We start from the raw sequence: 16,637 nt of genomic DNA, 5'->3' as shown, positions 1-16,637 counted from the left end.
GAAAATAGTACATGGGACGGTTAAGACACCCCAGAGACGATCGCCTGGGGTCGCAATACATGTCTAGCTCGTTCAACCCTGCTGCAGCCTGGGGAGGATCATGCAGGACGGGATGCCGTGTTGAAGGCCTGCGTAGGATTCCTCTTAGCAATCTCTTTCAAACAGTTTTAACGAGATACTCAGTTTTCTGTCTTCTGCATGGCTAAAAGACATCTTTGATCTCTGCATCGGCGGCTAAGTCGGTTAAGGCATAAGCGCTAGCTAGTTTACTTGCTGACATCTACTATTGCCTGGTGGCTTTTCATGACTCGCCAGCCTTGACAGCCTCTGCCCCTTGGGATGGCTTAGGAAGTGATGTCCTAGTACTTAATACTCAGAGCACCCCTTCAGACCAGTTACCGTAGTAGTAGCATCTTGCGGCGGGCCAAAGTATGCGTTTGCACTTGAACTGCCTTACCAGCTGTTCTCACTAAATATCTATCTACCTATATCTTGATAGGCCACTCAAAATAAAATTATTCAGAGAGAAAAAATGAACATACACAGGTCTTGCTAATTGAACACTAGTGATGTATATACACTATGTATGTTATTATTAGACTGTGTAAAAAATAAAAAAAAAAATCACAGCTCCTAGCCAGGATCGAACTGGCGTTGTTGGAATCAAAATCCAAAGTGCTACCACTACACCATAGAAGCGGGCCTTTGGAGGCAAAATCCCATGGGTTGTTTATATGTTGCACCCCATTCCGATGACGATATCCTGAATAACCGTAGAGTATCTTCTCGTTAAAGCCATTGACCGCATTACAGAGTGGATCATATATAAAATAAGAAGCAAATCATTATCCCTCATAAACAATGCTAGAAAGGTTCGTAAACTGGCCGTGTATATCTCTAACTAAATGGTATATCGGAAAGACGGAGACTCCTCGATTACCAGCTCTCCCCGATCCGCCTTTCGGTTAGACCTCCAGAAATACCAGCTCAGCGCCGCCGCAGTGATAAGAAGGATGAGCTGAGATCTGTTGTTTTAACACCGTTAGTAAATAGCGGTAATGTAAGGAGAGAAAACGTGACGTACGTGATTGCAGCCCAGATACCAGGAATGTACTCTGGTGCATCCTGAGATCTGAATACAAGACTGCCAGCAATGCCACCGATACCTCCGAGCCCAACCAAGCTTGCGCTGGCAAACGCTCTAGTCCACTGGCCACGGATATTATTAGCTTGGTAGGCCATGACAGAGGGGATATTTGCATTGGCTCCCGCTGTGGAGAAGAAGACTCCCGCATAGCGGAGTGCGCTGCCCTTTCCGAATCCCATCATTGGCAAGCCAATCAAGGTGATGAGGGCGTTGACGGCGATGACTGGTGCGCGGGTGCGGTATTTATCCGCGACCCAGGCGGAGGCGTACATTACGATTCCAGCAAAGGCATATGGCGGTGCACCCAGGCATAGTGACTCGCCCACGCTAAAGCCGATCCCATCGGTAAGGATGATAGGTAGGAAATACGCTATGGCGTATGTGACTGTCGTAGTGCAACTAGCAGAGCAAGTGGATCAGAATGAAGAAGTAAACAAACAAGCCAAGGTAAAGGAACACACATACAAGAAGAGCAATGCGAAGCCCCAGATCTTGAAGTCTAGTGCTGGACGGAGAAATCTCCCCAGGCTGAATGGTTCGACATGCACGTCACCACGATCTCGATTGACCCGTCGAATGACGAAAGCGAGCTCCTTTTCGTTCAGGAAACCCCAAGCTCCTGAAGCACGGTCTGGGAAATCGATCAGGAAGATATAGCTGAGGATAGAAACAACAATAGAGACCTGGAGGGTTCAGTTAGAGGAGTATATCTAAATGGTGTGTTTAAAGGCACTTACCACTCCTTCTATGATGAAGATCCACCTCCAGCCACGGATACCCTGAACGCCTTCCATCTGGCTAATACCAAATGCCAGGATACCAGAAAGTGAGCCGGCAACGGCGCCAATGATATAAAAGACGGAATACCGTTTTTGGACCTCATCTATATTTGATTGGTCAGACACACTTTTAAGCAGTATCTGCTTAGGGTAGAACTCACGTCGACAATACCAAGTGGACAGCAGATATACTGTTCCTGGGAAGAACCCGGCTTCAAGGATTCCAAGTAGTGCACGAAGACCAGCCATCTGCTGCCAATTCTTAACAAAGCCAAACCCCTGCCCGGAAAGAACTCGTTAATAGATGTTTTCGGAAACAGGAGACAATGAAGGTACATACTATCAAAATGGCACCCCATGTCAAAACAATCACGGATATAAAGGATCTTGGGCCCGCTTTTCTGATGATTACAGTTGCTACCGGCTGCGCAACAATGTATGTAATGAAGAACACCAGGACAATAATGGACTATTCAACGTCGTATTAGGATCTGGATCCAGCTTCTCCGATGGGTGTAGACGAACATATCTGAATCCTACTTTGAGGCCTAAATCTTTGGTCATACTATAGTATCAAACAGTCAATTTTTGTGTGGACGGGCATATCAGAGATTTGTCAAGGGACCTTACCCAGTAATGGCAGCTACGGAGGTGTTTGTCCTATCCATCAAACTGATGAAATATCCCACACCACATATCACCACCAACCGAGCATCAATACGGTGGATAATCTTGCGCTGCTCCTGACGGGAAAACTCTTCATCTTCATCCACATCCGAGGGACTGAGAACGTTCTTCGAGACATCATCAACATGGTCAGCACCAACCGGCGATATCTTTTCCTCATCAATCCCCATTTCTTCGGCCACAAGTCTGTCCCAAGGAATATGAACAACAGTCGCAGACTTTTGTAGGGAATAGTTATCTGCAAGCGTAACTAATAAAGCAATTAATATAAATAAAAAGTAAGAGAAGAATCCAGCAAGGGATCGGCGAGCTGGTTAAATATGTATCTGCAAGTATCTCCCCTTATATATAGGGGATGACTCCATATCCGAAGCGCGACTCCATGTTAAACAGGGCAGAATCACCCCCGTTCTAGACAAGGGCAACCATTTCCCCGCACACTACATAGTAGAAATACCCAGAGACTCCGTTCTTGACCTGCAAGAACATGGAATAACTGGAGAAATCGAGCCAATGAGCCCGGTCCGCGCTCTTTTGGGAGGCGATGCTAGACGGAACTAGACTGCCTATAGCGCCTGGCATGATAATCCAGGTTGGCCTTGCAACTCAATAAAGCTTGAAAACCGGGGGATTCGGACTGGGATACTCGATTATCAAAAAGGAATAGCCGAAGCTACCTTGATAACTTGATGAGCTGCCTCGGCTTGGATGTTAAAGAAGCCTTCCAGCCGCGAAAAAAAGGCGGCTGGAGACATGGAAGTTGCCCGTTTGAAACGAGGGGGGGAGTGAAGGCTTGGGATCAATGTTTCTCGTCTGTTTAGCCCCGGATTTCTATTTCTGGGGAAGAGGTGCTTCTTGGGGGGCCCCGGGATGCCACTAGGGGTGGATTCCAGTGGAGAGAGTGTCTCGTAACGACACGGTGAACTCCGTAGATCTGGAGAGATGCTGCAATGCATGCATGGATAGATGGATGGACTTGTAGATGTTCTGGTGATTGTCTGGGCCATTTCTTGTCCGATGTCCCATGAGTTAGTTATACACAGTTGGGCTTGTCGGTTTGTGGCCAACATGCATCGATGCCTTCCATTCAACCGAGAAACGAGACTGATTCCAAGATGCTGGAAGATATCCATCTGTCGCCTTTGAAAGATTAAAGAGACGGTAGATTAATCCTTTGCCATGCATACTATGTTGAAAAACCTTTTGATGGCCTTCGGTAAGAATCTCCACTCGATAAAAGATGCGCGAGGGGGTACTTGTACATAACGATACTTGCATATAATTCCACCAAAGTACCATCAACAACCAGTTTAGATTCAAATACTCCGACGTTCGCCCTATGCAAGGACTTGGACTACATCTCACTGCCTTGCACCGTTATTTCATTTGCTGCTTATGGTGTTGGTGGTTATGACAGCAGTGACTGAATCATATTGAGGATGTACGCTTTTGGTTATCACCTCCAAGTCGATACCGACCCTCTATCCAATGGTAGTTGATATATGTGTAGAAGCTATCGCATTCATGGCCTCAAGCTGGCAGCGAGAGAAAGGGTTAAATTAAGATTTCGTATATTCCATCTTAGCTATACAGCCGATTACGAGCAAGACATCCACTCCAGCCAGACATCAGACGTTGAAATCGTTAGAATTCACATAAACGAACTAACTAGATGGGGAATAATTAAAGCAGACATTATATGCCGTGGGACATGCATGCGTAGATTATTTAGATAGTAGAGAAGCAAGGCGAAACAACCAGTTCTAGACGGCGCCTGAAGCGTCGACGGCACCGGAATCGGCCAAGGCACTGCTCTTCTCGTCTGAGGGGGCGGCAGAGATATGGCCCATCTCAGCGGCGAAGGTGCTGTGAGGTTTCCACTTAGCGGATTTGATGGGAGTGGTCTCTTCCATCATCTTGTCGACTTGTTCAAGGGTGAGGCCCTTTGTCTCAGGGATGAGGAAGAAGGCGAATATGAAGCAGCCTACGCAGAGCGAGCCCCAGATGAAGAACACTTTGGCGCCCAGGTTGGCCTTATCGGTTCCTACGAGGAAGGGGGTGATGACGGCGATGATCTAGTTTCGTTAGCATGTGTATAAAGCGGTAGGGATGGGGGATGGGACATACGCAGTTCCAGAGCCAGTTGGAGGCGGTAGAGAGACCGACGCCTCTGGATCGGATGGGCAGGGGATAGATCTCTCCGATGACGACCCATGCGCCTGGACCCCAGGTGGAGGCGAAGAAGAAGATGTAGATGCAGATAAGCGCGATCATGGCCTGGACAGCCTTCCTGTTTTCGCCGTCCGTGACACCAACGATGGCAACGATGAATTCACATGTGAACATGCCGACGGCACCCCAGATGAGCAGCGCACGACGACCGAACTTCTCAATCGTCCAGAAGGAGATCGGGGTAGAGCAGACGTTGACCAAGGTGGTGATCAGGCCGATGAGGAAGGGATTGTCGATGGTTCCCAGGTCCTGGAAGAAGGTGGTGCCAAAGTAGAAGATGAAGTTGATACCGGTGAACTGCTGGAACATCTGCAGGGAGGTTCCGAGAATGATACGACGGACGTTGCTGGCCGGGTTGAAGAGGCTGCCGCTGAAGCAATGGAACCAGGAAGCCCAGTATCCGTTGGGGACGGCCTGCATCTCGTACTCGTTGTTGGCAATGATTTCAGCCAGCTCCTCACGGATATAGTCAGAGTCTCTGTCCTGGCCTCTGAGCCGGGCCAGCACGGTCTGCGCATCCTCCATCTTGCCCTTCTTGACGAAGTAGCGAGGAGATTCGGGGAGCAGGAAGAGTCCACCGCCCAGGATGAGAGCCCAGAGCATCTGCAGAGCAATCGGGATACGGTACGAGCCCGAGTCCTGGCGGGACTGGGTGCCGTAGTCGACACAGGAAGCCAGCAGCAGGCCGACGGTGATGCAGAATTGGTATCCCGAGACGATGGCGCCTCGCACCTTTCTGGGCGCAATCTCAGACATGTACAGGACGATGATGGCTGAGACGAAACCCACGCCTATACCTGCGATCAGACGGCCGGCCACGAGCAGGTTGAGTCCCGCGGAGGCCGTCTGCAGGATGACACCGACGATGAAGATACCGCAGCCAATGATGATAGTGGTTCGACGGCCGATGAAGTCCGCCAAGTCACCAGCGGCGATAGATCCGAAAAAGGTACCAGCAGAGAGGATGGAGGTGATCAGAGACTTCTGCCACGACGGCAGGGTAAACTTGTCTTCGTTTGGAGGCGGGAAGTCCGACTTCTTGAGGCCGGTGAAGAGAGTGATGAAGTACTCCATGCCCATGACGCCGTTGATGTAGCCAGAGTCGAAGCCAAAGAAGATACCTCCAAAGGCAGCGAAGGCGCACATGAAGTACGCCTTCATCGTCACCGGCGCCTCGACGCGCGAGACATCTGTTGTGCCCGCCATGTCTGTCTATCTCGACTGCTTGTTTCTGGTGATAGAAATTGTTTTGAGAGGAAGAAGCCAGAGGAAGAGAAGCCCGAGAGGAAGAGCTCTTTATCAGTTCTCTCTTTGCTTTTTTTCTGGTGCAACAGAAGAGGGAAGACAAGGGGAGAGAAAAGACGGGAGGCCCTTGAATATATATATACACACATATACGGAGTATATAATATATATATTTGTGCTCTTATCCATATAATAATAATAAGACTTAGCTCGGTCCCTCCCTTGGGTGCTACTCAACGATACTGCATGGCGATGTTTCCCTTTCGGCGACCCCAGCCTGATCCCTGGTAAATCATGGATTTATTTTACGGCCCATAACATGGTCTCGATGAGTATTTGTATATCTACCTTCTCGTCAGCCATATATATATATATATCAACAGTCAACAGTATCAGTGTAGTATCAGCAGCACCAAAGTCCAGTATCAACCACATCAACCACACAACACCAACATCATAAAAGGTCAAAAGAGCGTTCGACCTGGGGAAATGCAAGTTCCATACTCTGCCCAAACTCACCGAAGTCTTCCCTGTCCCTTGAAGCTAAGCTTGCTCCAATCACCGTCAGCGTCTCCATCCTTCGAGCCCCAACCAGCCAGTCTAACTCGACCAAGAAAAAAAAAGCAACCAGGGGCAAAAAAAAAAGGAAGAGAGAAGGATGGGACGATGTCACCCTGGGCTACCACTGAGAGTGAAGAAGGTGGACGAAGCCCATGGCTCGGTTTTCCCCGTCGACCAGACATCAGGAGGGAACGCCGAAGGAAGTCTTCTCCATACATCCATGGGACGCTCGCGTGGTTGAACTCGACTCTTGGAGATCAACAGGTCGACCATGTGGCGAGTCTCCGTATCAGAAGACGAGATTTCATTCTCCACTCGATGTTACTTGCCAACCCTGCATCTCATCAAACTTGTCTTTCATCCCAATGAATAGCGGAAGCGTACACAGTACACGGAGTACGAGCGACGGGTTGGTAGGAACCAGACAAGCTTTTGTGGCCTGCTCAGGCTGAAGCCCTAAGTCAGTTAACATATCGCTAACGACGGTCAGGATGCTTAACTTGGGGTCTCCTCATCCTCTTCTTCCTCCTGTCTTGGTTGGTCTTCATGTGTGGGTTACATCCGAACAGCTGAGAAGAGCAGAGAAGAAAAGGGAAAAAGGGAAAAAAAATTCTCCTCTGGGGACCCAGAAACGGGCCCGGCCGTGTGACTTACAGTTTAATTTCCCATCTCCATCTTTTTTCTTCTTTTTTTCATGTCACGCCTGAGGATGGAGATTTAAGCAGTTGGTTTCGGACTTTTGGACGTTATAGTCTTTTTTTTCCCTCTTGTGATGTACACACGGAGTAGAACCAGCCGCTTAGCATACATGCATTAGTCGTTACTCCATGATATTACGATCCACAGCCTCGATGGATGGTTTCATTGGATGAACGGCCAAGGGCACGGATTGCATCTTTTATTACTGAGTAAGTAGTTATTGACAGCGATAGGTTGGCTTCTCACGTCCCACTGCACAGAGCACAGGATGATACTTCCATGGCAAGAGGCGTCCAGACTTTCATCCACCCGTTAAAATGTGCGAAGTTATTTATGGCGAACGTTCAAGAACTGCTCTCTGACGCCTCGGCCTCGACCCTCTCCTCTATCCACTTGAAGACGTCCTCTTTGTGGTTGACGAGCATCTCGTTCAAGGTGTGCGCTTCCGTCGACTTGACCAGCCGTCCATATCGCTTGAACTGTTTCTTGTTCGACTCCTGGCCTTCCCACACCATGTGTCGGTGAGAGACGAAGACGATAGAGTTCTGTTTCTCCCCTCCTTATCAGTGTTTTTTCTTTCCTTTCTTTACATGTAGCCGGATGCGTGGGCTTGCTGGCACTTACCTCTTTGTACCATTTGGAGAGCCAGGTGATCGTGGTGCTTGCCACGGCACGCACGGGGTTTTCCGCGACAAAACAGATCACGCCGCTTACCATGGTGTGCACCCTCTCTATAGCAATGCAGAAAACATGGGGTTAGGAAGGTTTACTTTTTAAACATGAGACAAGACGGAAGAGTTTTGTACCTTTGTTTATGAGTAGGTTAGCCAGGCCTAAGAAGGCATCGCCGACACCCATGAAGAAGATGCGGCTGGTGTCATTGACCCTATCAACTGTTAGTTTCCACGTAAATCCTAGCCGAGAACCAGTCGATAAACGGATTATGGACGTACTCGATGTAGTTCTCCCACAGGTACTCCGCAAGTTGTTCCGAGTACAAGGCCCTGTTCGGGCTTTCCCGCTCATAGCTCTTGGAGTTCTGCTGCCCGATGGATGTCAGTTGAGCGCCGCCAATAATAATAACTTTAACTTACGTCGGCTTCTGATATGTGCTTCGGGATATTGACATCTATAACTCCCACGTTATGTTCAACCGCCCATGAAATATAATCCTTGACATTATCAGCCTTGTTTCCGGTTAGCTATTCGATTACACTTTTTTCCCTTCTCTTTCTTCTATTTTTTTTCATCTCTTTTCTCAGGTTTGCTGCGGGCTCAGCGGCCCAGAGGGGGATGTCATACCAGCCAAGTGTTATGAGCCTCCAGCACATTTGTCACTGGGTGTGGAATACCCATCAGCTCGGGCCTGTTAAGAGTTGCACACACGTTAAAATTGCGGGTACGGCAGACATGGTTGACAGGCTCAACAAAGGGGGTGTCATATGGTCGGACCTGAGAGAAGGGGGTCAATGTAGGGCAAAGACTTACGGGTCGTGGAATATGACAAGCAGAGTATCAACTTTGTCGTAGTTGTTGCTGTGTAACCACACTCCATGTCAGATCGCTTATTCAAAGTCAGTGGCGGGGATCCAGGCTTCCTCACCTCGCAAGCACTTGGTTCTCGAACGATTTGGAGATTGCGTCTCGGTAGATGTACAGGCTAGTGAGTTTATGATCGTCGTAGAGCTGCTTCGCTTGATATTGGCGGATGATATCTAGGCAAAGTGGATTAATGCATCTATCTCCATATTTCCCCTCTTTTATCTCATGCTGCTTACCGTGGACACGGTTTCCTGCAAAATTCGACGACGGGCCTGAAAATATAAAGTAAGTATCAACAATAGGCCAATTGGGGCATGGAAAGAGACACACCCTTCGGATACATGCATTTCCAGTACCGCGCGTGCATCATAGCAACTTCCCGCACTGTCTCAACTGCCGGGCGGGAAGCAGATGGGGCAATAAGGCGGTCTGGCGGCTCCCCCATCAAAGTCCTCGTAACTGCAAGCGCCGATTTAGAGATTGATCGGAAATTATAGCCTCCTTCAAGGCATACGGCAACTTTCCCGTTGGCAAGGTTCATCAGCATGCGCGTCATGTGTGAGTAGCAGGGTGGAGTAACGAAACATCCTCCTAGCTCGTCCCCGGCAGCAGCGTCGAATCCGGCAGAGACTATCATTTTGTTAATCTTAAACAATTCGTGGTGGAGTATGCATGGCGGAGAATTAATGCAGTATAAGACTTACTTATGACCAGGTCGGGATCGAATTCATACCCAATTGGCATGACAACTTCTTGGAAGGCGTAGAGATAGTCTCCGTCTCCCATTCCCTGGGTCGGCCAGGGGATATTGACGTTTCTTAGCAAATGCGTTAGTACGATAACGGCTGTCAACGTGAGCAAAGAAAAAATCTTAAGACGCACTTCCCGAGGCCTAGTCCTTCACCGCAATAATCCCAGTTGCCTTCATCGCCTCCGGGGTAGAAGCTGCCGTCTCGATAGACGTGAATGGAAATATATAAAACGTTTGGATCATTATAGAACATCCTTTGAACCCCGTTGCCTTCAATAGGTTAGTACACGTGCATTTGCGTGCTAATGCCTACACCATATATACACTCACCATGATGAACATCCCTATTATAAGTCCAGTCAGCTCTAGTTCCGTCCAAAGACCTGCTACGAGAAATATCTCAACTTACCAGTCCAGTATCATAATCTTACGACACTTGTCGCCAAGGATCTTCTGACACGCCCTCGCAGCCACAGAGACATTGTTAAACAGACAGAATCCCATCGTCTTATTACTCTCTGCATGATGGCCTGGAGGACGGATGACGGCAATGGCGTTCTTGACTTTCTCTTCTGCAACGGCTTTACATGTCTCGATGGCACCACCGCACGATAGGAGTGCAGATGTGAAAGTTAGCGAATTGAAGTAGATCGAGTCACGGGTTTGTTCAAGCTCAAGCAGCTCATCTTCCGACATGTCTACTCCATCCCATTAGCATAGATAATATATAACAAAAGAACGATATGGATAAATTAGGTGATTTACAAACCCTTTGTGTTTTTGACAAATTCGTAATGTTCCTTGGTATGCACCAAGGTGATTTCTGCTTCCGTTGCATCCCTTGCCTCAATCCTCTTCAACGGCTGAGGTACCAACGACCCCTGAAACTCGCCCTCATCAGCAATCAGACCTGCCCTTCCCAGCTCGCGATAGATATAATACACGCGCCTGGGATCTTCAGGATGCACATCCAACGTCGGCTTCACTTCACAATGATACCGCATCCGATTATCATAGCAATATCCCGTTGGAAGCTGAGCACGATGCAACGCCCTGCTGCGCCCCTCATGGTGATCAGCGGACCAATCCGAGTCTTCAGCGTCTTCATCTACGGCACTGTCAGGTTCCGGCTTGATATGTCCTGTCGGACGAGGGGTGCCGGTAGTAGGATCGTTGCCAGGCGTAGAGATACCAGCCTGATGGTCTTCAATTTCCTTGACCAGCTTTGCGGGGCTATGTACCTTTTGATGAAAGGTTGCTAGGAGAGACTGGGTTTCTTTCGTGCCGTTCTGCGCTTCTGGTGTGAGGGATTTGTCCTCCGCGGATGGGGGAGAAGGACGACCGCCTCCGATGGGGATGGTGGTGTGTCCTGTGGGGAGTGGTGCGCGGGCTTCGCCCATGACCACGTCTTCGTCCCCGTCCATGGTCTTGGGCCGTTTTTGGTATGTGTGCTGTAAAAGGTACGAGAGGGTCGATGTCAGAGCACAATGGTCATAGTACAAGCAGGTATCATCAAGGTAGTGTCTCGAAATGTCCAATTCCTCTCCTTATCCACTGGAGAAGTCAGAAGTGAAGAACGGCTATCTTAGAAAGGGTGGGTGGCAGTGGGATGACTTTTCCAACAATGCTGGCTCCAGAAGGAATGGCGAAAAGAAAACAAGCAAGCAACAAACTTGAAATACAGTCAAATACATAAACCCCCCATCAATTGACATATGAATTATCACTGATGAATAAGGAAAAGTGGGAATTGACAATTCAGTAAACAAAACAGCCGGTGGTCTCAGCAAAGGGAGCTCCTTTGAGCATCAACACAACAATGCGACAGGGAAGTATAGGTATAGATGGGGGTCAAAAGACACAAGTCACTATGAGGAAGAGGCACATAGATGGTGATCTATATGATAGACTGGCAATCTAAGCTGCCAACTCCAGGGTGTAGACGCGGGTATAATGCACACCCTGCTGGAGGAAGATGAGAGATTCAAGCAATTATTGAAGCTTTGAAGGGTAACTTTTTTGCTTAAGAAAGATGACAGACTCACGTGATGTTTAGTGATAGACGGCACGTGATCATCTCTGAGAAAAGCAGAAGAAGAAAAGGATAAATAATTTGATGAAATTAAAGGGGTCTAAGGTTGGTTGTTGGAAGGGAGATTGTTGCATATAGCTAAAGCAAAGGGCGTGAGGTTTCATTATCTCGCTGTCTGTGCCGAAACAGCTTCGAGACAGCTTCAAGACTACAAGTGAGTTCACATAAGACAATTCAAAATGGTTGACTTTATTTGATTCAGTGATATTTGATATTCATATTTAATTCTTTAATATGAGTATGAGCCCGAGCCAGGCAAGGAAAGAGATGTTACATTCTTCTTTTTTTATTTACTTTTCCGGGGATGTACCCACTTCAACTGGTCGACAGCGGGGGGGCGACGGGATGGGCTAAGAGAGGAAAGGAAGTTGACGCTCGATCTAGAGCATGCTCCGTTGCTCCGAACTTCCTGTTAATTGCTATTTGCTGCCAGCATCGACCTTGGAGATGTAGGCTGTGAAAGGCAAACGGTCAGCCGGAACCAGTATGAGGAATCCAATGGAGTTAAATGATTATGGTGGCTTACAGATGAGGTCAACGACACGGCGGGAATAACCCCACTCGTTGTCATACCAGGAGACGAGCTTGATGAAGTTCTCGTTGAGAGCGATACCAGCTCCAGCGTCGAAGATGGAGGAGTTGGGGTTGCCGTTCATGTCAGTGGAGACAATGGCGTCCTCAGAGTATCCGAGAATGCCTATACTGCGGTTAATTGAACTCTACATGCCATTGGGCCAAGAAAGAAAACCTGCAGAAGACATACCCTTGAGCTCGTTCTCGGAAGCGGCCTTCATGACCTTCTTGATCTCGTCATAGGTGACTGGCTTCTCGGTGCGGCAGGTCAAGTCGACAACGGAGACGTTGGAGGTGGGAACACGCATGGACATTCCAGTGAGCTTTCCATTGAGCTCTGGGATGACCTTTCCGACGGCCTTGGCGGCACCGGTGCTGCTGGGGATGATGTTCTGAGCAGCGGTACGGCCACCACGCCAGTCCTTGCCGGAGGGACCGTCGACGGTCTTCTGGGTGGCAGTGTAGGAGTGGATGGTGGTCATCAAACCTTCCTTGAGACCCCAGTTCTTGTGGACGACCTTGGCGAGGGGAGCAAGGCAGTTGGTAGTGCAAGAGGCGTTGGAGAGGACCTGCATCTCGGGCTTGTAGTTCTCCTCGTTGACTCCCATGACGAACATGGGGGCGTCAGCAGAGGGAGCAGAGATGATGACCTTCTTGGCACCTCCCTTCAAGTGAGCGCTGGCCTTCTCGGTGGTGGTGAAAACACCGGTGGACTCGACGATGTACTCGGCACCAGTCTCGGACCACTTGATGTTGGCTGGGTCACGCTCAGCGTAGAATCTGACGTGCTTGCCACCGACGATGAGGCCCGTGTCGTCGTGCTTGATCTCATCCTTGAATTGGCCGTGTTGAGAGTCATATTTCAACATGTATTCCTGGGTTTCCCTGTTAGCAGTTGAACCCGAAAGGAATCAGAGAATTGACATACGGCATATTTGGTCTCGATGAAGGGGTCGTTGACAGCGACGACCTCGATATCTGGGTTCTCATAGCTGTAGTAGATATCTGGTCAGAACAAGGGAAGGAAAGAAACCATCCATCCAGACTCAACTCACGCATTGCGGAAGACAATTCTGCCAATACGACCGAAGCCGTTGATTCCGACCTGCGACATTCCTTGTTAACCGGACGAACTGCTGGGCTGGCGATGTCTATCTGTGTGTACCTTGACGACCATGATGGCTGATGTTTCTGTATAGGCGGGGTAGGTCAGTTACTATATATCAACCAACATCAACACAAACAAACATCTATCTCATAAACAGGCTCTACAGAGCATCTTACCTAGAAATGACTTGTAGCGGATGAAGCAGAAGAAGAAGAAGAAGAAGAAGTAGCTGAGATGGTGAAGGGATGAAGAGAGCAGGACGGGGGGGAGAGCGAGAGAGAGTGGGTGGGCGAGGGGCAAGTTAATAAATAACGCGGCCTCCACCCCGTCTTGTCTTTTTTCTTGCTCTCCCGACTGACGCAACAGAAACTTACCCTGGGAGACTTTTATTACTCTCTTCCTCTCTTACATACATAGTAACGAGTGACACACCAGGGGCTGCTTGGGTCTTCCGTCTGGCTTATCGGAGAACAACCGCCCGCGACAGACTAGCAAAACATGGATGTCGGACAGCTTCCTTCTTCTTCCTTTCCTCCCTGCAAAGAGTTCCCCGAGATGTCCCGTCGAGCAAGACGTTCGGGTGGTTCGTGGACATGGCTGTCTTTTCTTCCCCTAGTTGACATACCCACCCTGGCCGTCTTCCCTCTCCTTCTCTCTTCTGCTACCACAGCACGCCTTTCTGTCTCTTCTACTCTTCAATTCGTCTTATTCTTCTACTTCTATCGGTTTCATCTAGTATATTCTTTTTCCTGCTCAAAAAGCTTCTTGATCCCAGCGGCAAACTTGAAAAAAACACTCTGCTGCATTAGGAGTGTTTGTCCGGTCGGCTAAACGTTAGCCCGCAAAAAGAGCCGTCGAGCCGAAAGTCAACATGTCAAAATGAGACTCTGGACGAGTATGGTTACTTGACTAATAGTTAAAAGACGTGTTGAAGTCTATATATCGTGCATATTGAAGGAAGGGCAGGCTTGCAGCGCATGAGCGTGCTTGCGGAGTAGGTCCTGTTGGATCCGATCATGCCTAGTGACGACCCGATGGTTCTTGCCAGGAAATGGAGGCTCAGACTCCGGCTCAGTCTTGGGGCAGATCAACAGCTTTTCATATTTTGCTTCACTCTGGCCACTGGAAAAGTGGCTACTCGAAAAGTCGCCGAGTGCAATCAGTTGCAGTGATCGAAATCCGTCGGGCCCAAACGCCCATTGAGCAAATGCGTCAAAGGTCATTTCATTTTCTTCTGGTTCATTATTAAGCCCAGGACAATCGACGACCGATGGTGTTTCTGGGTCTTCTGGGCACTGAAAATAATGTCGGACGAACCAACTGCATCGTATGATCAAGACTTCAAGGCGGGCCATAGTCGTGAGCGGCGACAATACTGGCATCTACGATGTCGACTTTCACATTAGCTTACTTCTTAATCATCTTGACATAGCTTTCAGGCTGGACAAACCAAGTATTCGGCGTTGTAGTTAATTCCAAGCAACTCCAGGTCCAGTTTCCCAAGAGGATTCCACTCGGGGCCCGCCCCGCGGTAGTAGGGTTCTTCGTATAGAAGATTGGCCAGACCATACGGATTTGTGTCCATAATGTTACTCGGTTCACCCATGGTAGAGTAGTAGGTAAACGATTTGAGAGTGGGTCGGTGTCTAAGGAGTGACTGCCAGACCTCCAGGGTAACCGCCGATTCCCTCATAGACACATAAAAATTCTCGAGGGGCTCACATCCGTCGAGAAATCGTACAAGGTCCATGCTCTCTGTACTTTGGTCCCCCCAGTCCGTCCACGATTGTATCTCCACAGTCCGCAAGTGAAACGAGGGTCTCGCAGCGTTTATTTGGTCTAGAAATCTCGGCCAGGAAGGACAGACTCTGATAGTTAGGGTATTTAGCACCTCAGGATCCAGGCTCCCCAGCAAGTCAACGTCATGGCCGAAATTGAATCCTTCCAGAGAGAGATGCTGTAGAACCGGGAACTGGAATCTTTTGCCGTCCGGACCTGCCTTTACAATCTCCCCTGAAATAGTTGCATAATCATTATTAGGATCATAGTATATGTACTCCCAGTGCGAAACTTCTAGTCCAAGATGAACTAGCTGGTGGCTGTTGGCCTCTAAGCAGCGCCGCAGCATCTTTAGTTCCTTATCACATGGGTTATTGACAGGCCCTAGATCATTCCATGTTAGGCTTTTCAGACGGGTGAACAACTGGGGTTCATGTGCCTGAAGTGTACAAAATGAAGCAACATCTATATGAAGCGACTCAATAAACTTCTGCCTTGTCGGTAGATATCCATCTCGTCCCATGACTTCGGGAGGGATGCAGTCTTTTCGATACCAGCTATCATGTCTGATGTCAGTACTTCCTGTAGCTATAGCACCATTTTGCTGGGTTAAGAGTATCTTCACTCACCCAAAGCTCCTTAGTGACCCCTCCCTGCATCTAATCAAAATGGACAAGACTCTACGCCTGTATCCAGTGAAGCCTGGGATAGCGTAAAATTTGGCTTCGCCCTCAGAATCTATCCACCGTTCCTTATCCGCCATCTCGGCAATGCTGAGATCCTCATAACCTTCTTCGTCACCTGGGGCATCAATATTAACCGCATAGTTCTTCCGTTCATCATCAATGGTCGTAGGTTCATAGTCGAGGTGGCTACAGGAGTTGGGGAGCATAGTCAACAAATTATCACGTTTTTCGCTCCAGACCTGGATGTCCCTGGTATGCAGGAGTACACCAGCCCTCTGATGAGCCTTTATTATTCCATTATCTTTCCTGGGGGTTGAAATGATGATATTCGTGTATAGAAACGGGTTTGCCAGCTTGTTAAACTGCCGTGATACTTCAGACAGACTCTTGAAGTCAAGTCTACCTTTGATATTGGAGAAAATGACATAAACAAGCTCAATGGGGAGTTTGTCTAACATATTGTTTTGCTGGAACGAAAGTGATGAATATGCGGGTATGCTGGTGTTAAGGGATCCAAATGAGAGAAGGGTATAATGAAGTATTTGCAGCAGTATATTCAGAGTAAAATATGGCTAAAGTGGAAAAGCACTCTGTTCTAAACAGCAGGGGTTAAATTTAACTGACTAAGCGAATGCACAATTATCAGCCAGGCCTTGTATGATAACGATGCCTCTACCAAAGATAACGCAGAAGAGGAACCATACCCGCGTCATTTCTATTAAAATATGTATTCCGCTGAATCTATGGTTTTTTTAT

The 16,637-nt window shown here is 48.5% G+C and overlaps 5 protein-coding genes and 1 non-coding gene across 6 annotated transcripts; all 6 read right to left on the bottom strand.

Annotated features, from left to right (window-relative positions):
* Nucleotides 1–628: 628 nt before the first annotated feature.
* Nucleotides 629–699, bottom strand: MCYG_10523. The gene has a single exon. It is a non-coding gene; the product is annotated as a tRNA-Gln (tRNA).
* Nucleotides 700–901: 202 nt separating this feature from the next.
* On the bottom strand, nucleotides 902–3,195 carry MCYG_02020 (conserved hypothetical protein; the record flags this gene model as incomplete). Its single annotated transcript, XM_002849040.1, has 8 exons — nucleotides 902–1,025; nucleotides 1,085–1,546; nucleotides 1,613–1,830; nucleotides 1,885–2,205; nucleotides 2,267–2,395; nucleotides 2,452–2,491; nucleotides 2,557–2,799; nucleotides 3,071–3,195. The coding sequence occupies 8 exons, from the start codon at nucleotides 3,193–3,195 to the stop codon at nucleotides 902–904; spliced, it is 1,662 nt and encodes a 553-aa protein (XP_002849086.1).
* Nucleotides 3,196–4,376: 1,181 nt separating this feature from the next.
* On the bottom strand, nucleotides 4,377–6,051 carry MCYG_02019 (monosaccharide transporter; the record flags this gene model as incomplete). Its single annotated transcript, XM_002849039.1, has 2 exons — nucleotides 4,377–4,688; nucleotides 4,741–6,051. The coding sequence occupies 2 exons, from the start codon at nucleotides 6,049–6,051 to the stop codon at nucleotides 4,377–4,379; spliced, it is 1,623 nt and encodes a 540-aa protein (XP_002849085.1).
* Nucleotides 6,052–7,694: 1,643 nt separating this feature from the next.
* On the bottom strand, nucleotides 7,695–11,067 carry MCYG_02018 (histone deacetylase hda1; the record flags this gene model as incomplete). The annotated part of the gene is made up of 14 exons (XM_002849038.1): nucleotides 7,695–7,895; nucleotides 7,975–8,081; nucleotides 8,157–8,236; nucleotides 8,304–8,389; nucleotides 8,445–8,552; nucleotides 8,653–8,716; nucleotides 8,839–8,886; nucleotides 8,954–9,164; nucleotides 9,223–9,522; nucleotides 9,597–9,709; nucleotides 9,775–9,913; nucleotides 9,974–10,026; nucleotides 10,053–10,341; nucleotides 10,413–11,067. 14 exons carry the CDS (start codon nucleotides 11,065–11,067, stop codon nucleotides 7,695–7,697), a joined length of 2,454 nt encoding a protein of 817 aa, XP_002849084.1.
* A 1,048-nt stretch (nucleotides 11,068–12,115) lies between these two features.
* Nucleotides 12,116–13,557, bottom strand: MCYG_02017 (glyceraldehyde-3-phosphate dehydrogenase; the record flags this gene model as incomplete). The annotated part of the gene is made up of 6 exons (XM_002849037.1): nucleotides 12,116–12,189; nucleotides 12,262–12,432; nucleotides 12,499–13,183; nucleotides 13,237–13,300; nucleotides 13,364–13,413; nucleotides 13,474–13,557. The coding sequence occupies 6 exons, from the start codon at nucleotides 13,483–13,485 to the stop codon at nucleotides 12,155–12,157; spliced, it is 1,017 nt and encodes a 338-aa protein (XP_002849083.1).
* Nucleotides 13,558–14,351: 794 nt separating this feature from the next.
* Nucleotides 14,352–16,339, bottom strand: MCYG_02016 (uncharacterized protein; the record flags this gene model as incomplete). The annotated part of the gene is made up of 3 exons (XM_002849036.1): nucleotides 14,352–14,798; nucleotides 14,867–15,752; nucleotides 15,825–16,339. The coding sequence occupies 3 exons, from the start codon at nucleotides 16,337–16,339 to the stop codon at nucleotides 14,352–14,354; spliced, it is 1,848 nt and encodes a 615-aa protein (XP_002849082.1).
* Between the last annotated feature and the right edge of the window lie 298 nt (nucleotides 16,340–16,637).

The sequence above is a fragment of the Microsporum canis genome, genomic scaffold (genome assembly GCF_000151145.1).
Source record: "Microsporum canis CBS 113480 supercont1.2 genomic scaffold, whole genome shotgun sequence".
Taxonomy (NCBI): Eukaryota; Fungi; Ascomycota; class Eurotiomycetes; order Onygenales; family Arthrodermataceae; genus Microsporum; species Microsporum canis.
This window is presented reverse-complemented; position numbering and strand designations above follow the sequence as displayed.